At 53.3% G+C, this 7,536-nt stretch overlaps 1 protein-coding gene across 2 annotated transcripts; it reads right to left on the minus strand.

The window, feature by feature from the left end:
- Positions 1-810: 810 nt before the first annotated feature.
- On the minus strand, positions 811-7,397 carry LOC104641852 (flavin containing dimethylaniline monoxygenase 3). Of its 2 annotated transcripts, XM_075760301.1 has the most exons (9): positions 7,126-7,396; positions 6,829-6,970; positions 4,848-5,036; positions 4,375-4,537; positions 3,757-3,899; positions 3,409-3,608; positions 2,924-3,282; positions 2,406-2,478; positions 811-1,731 (listed from the first exon to the last, which is right to left on the minus strand). In XM_075760301.1, exons 2-9 carry the CDS (start codon positions 6,958-6,960, stop codon positions 1,392-1,394), a joined length of 1,599 nt encoding a protein of 532 aa, XP_075616416.1. In that variant the 5' UTR covers positions 6,961-6,970; positions 7,126-7,396; the 3' UTR covers positions 811-1,391. The 2 variants fall into 2 exon arrangements, with proteins under 2 accessions (XP_075616416.1, XP_010308918.2); XM_010310616.2 differs by having other exon boundaries at positions 6,829-7,397.
- Between the last annotated feature and the right edge of the window lie 139 nt (positions 7,398-7,536).

Below are 7,536 nucleotides of genomic sequence, written 5' to 3' on the forward strand. Positions count from 1 at the left end.
AGAATTTAAAAAACTAATCAGATGATGTCACTCTATTTTTATTTGCATTTGAGCTAGATGGTGGGTCTGAGGTCTTTTGAGTTGGACTACAGTCATAGGAAGGGATTGCTTCCCACCGTGGGTACGTGCCATTTGGACTGAAAGAGATAAGAGCAGGCAAACCTCTTCATCTCCTGGTAGGAAGAAACATGTTAGCAGAGCACTCAGGCAAAGGCACTGAAAAGGGAACGGCAGGCGTCCTGTAGGCTCGCTTCCAGGGCTAGAGCTCAGAGTAATGATATTATTTTGCATTTACATGATACTTTTCATAAAACCATGGAGCATTTTCCAAAACTATAAGTTCTTGCTGTATGGAGAAGAAAAGCAGAGATGCCTGCAGCCGCCCACGGGCAGAGCGCTTCCTTGGGAACACCAAAATTACACCATGGGCCGGTTCCACCCCTGGCAGATGGATGCAAAGGAAAAGCCCCCAGGATCCAGCCACAGCAGGAGTTCAGCAGCACACCAGGATCAGTCCAGCTCCTCCCCACTTGCCCAGGTGAGGGTGAACCTTGGAGGCTTTGCCCCTCCCCACCCCGGCGTGGGCAGTTGGCATGTCCCTGCCACCCCCACGGGTGCCCATCCAAGCTGTCCCTGTGGGGCCCGGGATGCCCCGTGGGAAGCAAAGCGGCTTGGAGAAGGATGCTCTCACCATGGCTGCAGCGACCACGGTGCTGGGTTACACAGCCCCAGCTGGGACGGGCATTTTGGCTGCCAGACACGGTTCATCTTGGCTTTTGGATGCTCACATGTTCCAGCAAAGTTCAGATGTTGTTCTGAGAGCTGGTGGGCCCTTTATTTATACACCAGAGTATTCTTCTCAATATTTTGATCTGAACTTTTTTTCATTTGGACATCTTTTGCCACTGGAGAAAAACATGGATCTTTTTCTTTACTTGTTATGAAAATTATTTTTCAAAAGAGCCAATAGGTGCAAGCTTGTTTTAGCTAGAGCATAAGCTCTACACCAAAACTTTTCTCAACCCAAAACATATTGACTCCAGTTTTCCACCAGAAAAATAGACAGTAGACAGGGAGGTTTAAAGATGTGTAGCAATGCGCTACTACTAAAACACATTTAGGGGGGATAAAATAACCAACATTACTTACTAGGGCTGGTATTTACACTCTTTCATAGCCCCAGCTGAGAAACCTCCCAAATTTACCAGGCATAGCGATTGCAGCTGATTAATCAACGCCATTTTTTAGGGATCTCTTGATGAATAATTTTATTTTGGGGGGGTAATGAGCAAGGCAGCAGCGCACATTGCCTAGTGGGAGAAAGCATCCCACGCACACTGCTTGGTACTCCTGCATCCCTCCCCATCCTCACCGCATCCCTCTGGGGTCTCCTAGAAGTAGAGGGTGGCGAGGAAGAGGAGGAGCGGGAGGAAGAAAACCCCCAGCACGGCCAGGCAGGGGAAGGCGGTGGGGGCGGCGGGGGTGACGCGTGTCCGCGTGGCCTGCAGCGTTCGGTCCCACTGGGTGAGGATGGCCTTTCTGGCCCCGCTCCACTTCCCCGGGCCCGTCAGCCGAAATTGGTAGGGGCTGCAGGGGCCGAAGATGACCTCCAGGGCCAGCCGCGGGTCTGTCAGCAGGAGCTTCAGCACGTTGGGCTTCACACCGATGGCCGAGGCCAGCTCGTCCATGTAGGTGATATAATCTGTCTGCAGCGTGGTGCTGTTCCCGTACCTTCGGGGGAGAGAGGAGAGGAGAAGAGGGACTGCTTTAGGTTCCCCCCCGCTTTTTTAGAACTTTTTTTTCTTTAAGCACAGCGAAGGCAGAGTCTATGCTCTGCTGTCCCCCACCAAACCCGGGAAGCAGAGCTGACTGGGAGGGGGCCACAGCTCCAGGGGATGTGTGTCCCTGCTGCTGTAAGCAGAGCAATCTGGCTCACAAGAAAACATTGCATTTTGAAACTTCCTACAATTCAACAGTTTCTAAAAACAAAAACAAACAAACAAAAAAAACCAGTGCTTGGGCCAGGTTCAGCTTTCACTGGTTACGTTCATATTTATAAAGTATTGCTTCACTATAATATCAGATATGCTCAGAGAGGGGGAAAGTGAGGCACTTCCGTGGACTTTATGAAACAAGAAAGTGTCACTTTGAAGAATAATGCTGGAAAAGTTCTGTTTCTGCTGGGGCCTCACTCTGATTGTGTGTTGAATGAGAAATGCTTTTTCAGCCTGATAACACTAAGTGATGGCAAATGAGGATTTTCAGACAGGAAGTCATTCCAGCATGAATTTTCCGCCCAAGCTCTCCTGGTTCAGACCTCCGCAGTGCCTGTATCAAATCCACTTGGGGCTGAGACAATGGCAAGGCTCTCCTGCCAGCACAGGGAGTCCCGCGACTGCACTTACCACTTGAGCTTCTTCCCCATCTTCTCATCAATGTCATCCATCATCTCACTGACTGGAGGGAGAGTGCACTGTCCTGGAAAGAGCAGGAAGAGCATTGGCAAAGGGAAGTGATGCCCAGGAGATGCGTCCTGCAGCAGATGGGGTTTGTAGGGATCAGTTGAGCCGCCCCTGGGTGCCTCTCTCCCCTTTGGGGTCAAGAACTGCGCTTGGGTGTAGAGGATGCGACAACACTGGCTCCCCTGTCCTTAAAGGTGTGCAGTGATGCCCAAGATGCTCTTCAGCCCCACCACAGGGACTTCATTGAAATCTGCAGTGGGCTGAAGAGTGACCTGCTCCCACAGCGAAAAGCACCCCATCACATGGAGAACCCGTTATGGGTATTTCTGGCCAAACCCCACTGTGTTCCTCAGCACTCGGGTGCTGCCCTGATTTTCAGTTTGAGCCTGCCCACTGCTGCTGGGCTGAACCTCCCATTAACAGAAACTAGACCTTCACCCAGCATGTGTCCATCCACCTACCTTGAAACACCTTGACTGCCCAGCGGCACTGGAGGTCCGCTGTTGGGATGATGGGTCCGAGGGACTGGACCAGCCCAATGACTGCCATGGTCGGCTTCTCAAGCTGAGGAGGGAGGATGCCTTTGTAGAGGGTGACCTGATTGTCCCTGCTTTTGATGATGGAATCATCCTCCATGAAAGGGTAGGCGTAACTGTAACCAGTGGCAAAGACTACTGCATCGACATCATCCTGCACAGTCCCATCTTGGAACAAGACGGACGTTTCTCTGAACTCCTTCACGTTCGGCTTCACCACCACCACGCCACAGGCGATGCGGCTCGGGAGGTCATCGTTGAACACCGGCTCCTTGCGGGAAGTTCTGCAAGGGCAAAGGTGGTGGGACTGTCACAGAGTGGCTTCTGCTGCCAGCCCGGGATAGGCATGGGCCAGCCCCATCCAGAACCAGCACCCCAGGGGGTTTGGGGATGGATGGCCCTGTGCGTACCTGTTCAGTGGCATGAGGCCAAAGTTCTCATGCTTGAAGAACCGGTTCATGCCTCTCACATACAGCCAGTCGCTGAGCACCCTGGGGAGCATGTTCCTCAGCCAGGTACGGAAACGAGTGATGACCAGCATGTCCCAGGGGTAGCCGTTGTCCCAGACACGGCTCATCACCCAGGACCCACTTCGGGAGCTCAGGTAGACCTGGGGGCAGGGACGGCCAGGTACAGGTAAACCACCCATGTAACGGTTGCGAGTCCCCAGGGCTGTCTCCAGTAGGCAGCGGCTCGTGCTCAGGCAGATGGGGATGACCCCCCCCCTTCCCCAGTGGCTCTGGTGTAGGTCCCCATACCTGCGACGCCACGGTGCTGAGCTCCACGGCAATGTCACAGCCGGAGTTGCCCAAGCCTATCACCAGCACCTTCTTCCCTCTGAACTTCTCCGGCTCCTTGTACTCTCGGCTGTGAAAGTAGCAGCCTTTGAACTTCTGTATTCCTGGGGAGGAGAACAGAAAGGGTCCCAATTCACTCCAGGAATGAAAAGGAGAGGCTGTTGGGTAGACAGAGAGGCAAAGGCTGTCGGGTAACGCACGGGACATTTGTACTAGAAATCATGGGAAAACACCAAAAAGTGTTTTACAAAATACTTTTATAAAACAAAAAATCTTCTGTTAAAGGAAACAGTCTGAAATATTTTTTTCTGGGAAATATTAGCATTGTCCCTGCCTTGATATAGTTCGGATACTGAGTCTTTTTTCTTAGAAAATAAACAAACCAAAAAACCCCCCCCAAAATCAAAAAACCCAACTAAAACCAAACCATCAGGTTTTGATTTCCTGAACAGACCCCTATCCCCCAAAATATTACTCTCCTTTTAACGCTGAAAAAGCATTTTTTCAGGGAAGAACATTGTGATGGAAGGTATCTGCCCAGCTGTGTCCCAGCCGATGAATTCCACACGCGCAGCTTACCTGGGAAGTCGGCGAGGGGGAGGTTTGGGTAGACGTGATGCCCAGAGCAAACCATGACAGCATCAAAAACCGCCGTCTCTTCCTTCCCATCTCTCTGGGTCACCACCTCCCACTGCCCCGTCACAGAAAAGTCAGGGCGTTTTTTAACTTTGGTGACCAGGGTCTTAAAGGAAACAAAGAAAGAGATTGGTGGGCGTCCGCAGAGCGGACCAGGGGTTTAGGGAGTCGATGGGATTCAGAGGTCCCGAGGAGCCCAGATGATGTTCATCCCTGTGATTCTCTGCTGGCAGCTTTGGGGAATGCATAGAGAAGGGAGCTGATGGGACCTGCTTTAACAAAACAAGGATTATTTTTTTTTTCCATGGAATGTTTTCTCCTAGGATTTTCCCTGCAACAGGAAAACTCAGGCATCGAGAAGATGTCCCTCCTTCCCAGGTCCTCTTGCTCCTCACTCTTCACTCCAGGCTTTTTACCTTGAACTGCACATGCCGGAGGAGGTCGAAGTGCTCGGCGTACTTGCAGATGTAGTGCTGGAGCCTGGCATTGTGCATGTAGTTGGGGTGGTCATCGGGGAAGGGGAAGTCAGAGTAACACATCATCTCTTTGCAGGAGTTGGTGAAGACAGTGCGGTAGATGCTGGCTCTGCCTTCCTCTGCCTGGTCCTGGAGGGAGAGGGAAGTGGAAATGTCCCATTCAGGGGAACATGACCTCTGCACCAACTCCTCCAGATACCATCACCCCCTGGCCTCCACCTCCAGGCTGGAGCCAGAGAAAACCTGCAAATGCCATCAAGTGCAATAAGCAAATACCCCCCTACGAGCACGAAAGTGTCCTAACAGGCCGGGAAGAGGGTTTGCATCACCCAAGACATTTAGGAGCCGGTTACATGTGCATCTGCCAGGGAAAGCAGAAACCTCAGGGGAAGGGAACACTGTGGAAGGACCATGCCAGAGCCTCTCCACTGCACGTCCAGAAAGCCTCAGGAGGTCTGGTGTGACACAGCTACACTCATGCACATGGACACACACAAAATATCACAGGAGACAAGTAACATGGGACCTCCCAGCGCCCAGCTTTCTCCTGGTCTGCCTGTAAAGCTTCCAAAATCCTGCGGGCGCTCCTGGACATTGCTCCTTTGTGTGTGCAGTCTTGGTGATTGCACAAGCGAAGGCAGAAGCCCGGCCAGGTGTGTTTGCTTCGGTGCAGCAGCTCAGCTGCCCATGCTTTATGCAACTGTGGGGCAGGTCTGGCCGGGGACACGGAGACTTCTGCCCAGCGCCCAGCATCTCACTGACATCTAAAAGCTCAGGACATGGAGGATCTGCCAAAATCCACAAGACCACCATGCGTGCAGTGGGGCCTGGTCTGGTTCTGCCCAAAGTGGCCAACCCCATGCATCACCCCATCCCCACTGAGGGGCACCTACTATCTGCCCTGACACTCGGCACTTAACAGCACAAAGCACGGGTATGGCTTTGATGCAGGGACAGAGCTGGGAAAATGCAGCAAGGTTTCTGCGCTGGAAAATTCATGTTTGGGTTGACCAAATGATTACCAACTTTCAATAAAAGGAAAAAACCCAAACAGATAAGGAGCTGAAATGGTTTTTACTTTTTCCCCTGGATAGTGATACACTGTTCTGAAATTCTGCACTATACATATCAAAAAGTATTGCCAAAATTTCTGGAGGAATTTGCTGGAACTCTCCCCAGAAGAGAAAGAAAACATGTGGTCCACGTTTTGAGATGAATCAAATGTTTCAGATCACCCAGAACAAACTTTCTGCCTTCCCCCTCTGCCCCGGGGTTTAACTCACATAAGCTCAATTCCTGTCCCTAACGGCACCCTGAGCTGCTCCTGCCGCTGCCATCACACCCCAAACCGTCCCCTCAGTGGGTGGGCACATGGCACGAGATGGCTCTGGGTCTGACCCTGTAATTATTAATTTGGGCTCCTTTTTCGCTCCATGGTGCGTGGCCACTACGTAAAAGGCGTGCTGAGAGCCACCCTGAGCAGCAGCGAGTGCTCCCCGAGGTGGGGTGACTGCTGGCAGCCCCACGGGGTGACCTTTGCGGGGCCTGAAGACTTGCATTTTGCAGCAATCCCTGTCTCCATGGGCTTTGAGGGGACCTGCAGCATGTCTTCAGTGCAGCCCCAAGGGGTTTGCAGCTCCTTAGCTGGGGAGAAGCGGGTGGATCCCTCCGTCCCCAAAGGAGAGGGGTTGGCAGTTCAGAGGGGACTTGGCTCAGCAAGCCAAGGGATGGCCAGGCTGTCCCCAGGGCGAGGGAGAAGACCTGGGGACCTGTACTGAACCAGCCAAACCCTCCCACATGCAGCCATCAGAGCAGAGCAAGTGGGTGCAGGCACACGGGGTACAGCAGGGTGCAGCCTCCCAGCCCTGAGAACACAGTTTTCCCCAGCCAGCTCCAAAACCAGGCAGCCAAAGCCACTCACCGTGTAGCGCCAGAGCCCCCCGACGTCCTCGCTCTGCTCGAAGCAGGTGGGCTCCAGCCCCTCTTCCAGGCAGCACTTGGTGGCCGCCAGCCCGCTGACGCCCGCGCCCACCACCGCCACGCGCCGCACCATGCTGTCCTGCCTGCGGGCGAACATGGCTGTGGTGGAGACGGGCTGGGGCACGCTCGCCCAGGTGGGTCTGCAGCCCCCGGCAATGCCCCACGGGAGCAGGGCACCTCCTCCCCAGCTCCTTAAATAACCTGGGGGGGGAGGGATTTCTTATTGATCCTTGCTCACCTGCTTCCCGCGCAGCCCCCAGGTACGCGCGTAAGAGTTTTGGGCAGGGTAGAAGAGCTTTCCCTTGTACCCAGGGGCTCACTCTCTCTCTCTCACCAGGAGAGGGGTGGTGGTTTGGGAGGAATTCCTGCGAAAGAGCAAAGCTCTTTTATGCAGCGTTGCACGGGAGGCAGGGCAAGCACCGAGGGGTTGTTTGGATGAGTGATTAGCGCTGTTTGGACTTTAGCAAGCCTGGAACTGTAACATGAGGAGGAGCTGTGGGCGCAGAGCTCCTAAATTAGGAAATAAATTGTTGGACTGAAATTATTGCCAGATAGAGCCCAGGGACACTGAGCAGCGGCTGCCACCTCAGGCCTGTGGGACGAGCAGCATCTCATATGCACACACACACAGCCCTCTCCAAAATGGCAC

This window comes from Balearica regulorum, chromosome 8, assembly GCF_011004875.1.
Source record: "Balearica regulorum gibbericeps isolate bBalReg1 chromosome 8, bBalReg1.pri, whole genome shotgun sequence".
In the NCBI taxonomy this organism is placed as follows: Eukaryota; Metazoa; Chordata; class Aves; order Gruiformes; family Gruidae; genus Balearica; species Balearica regulorum.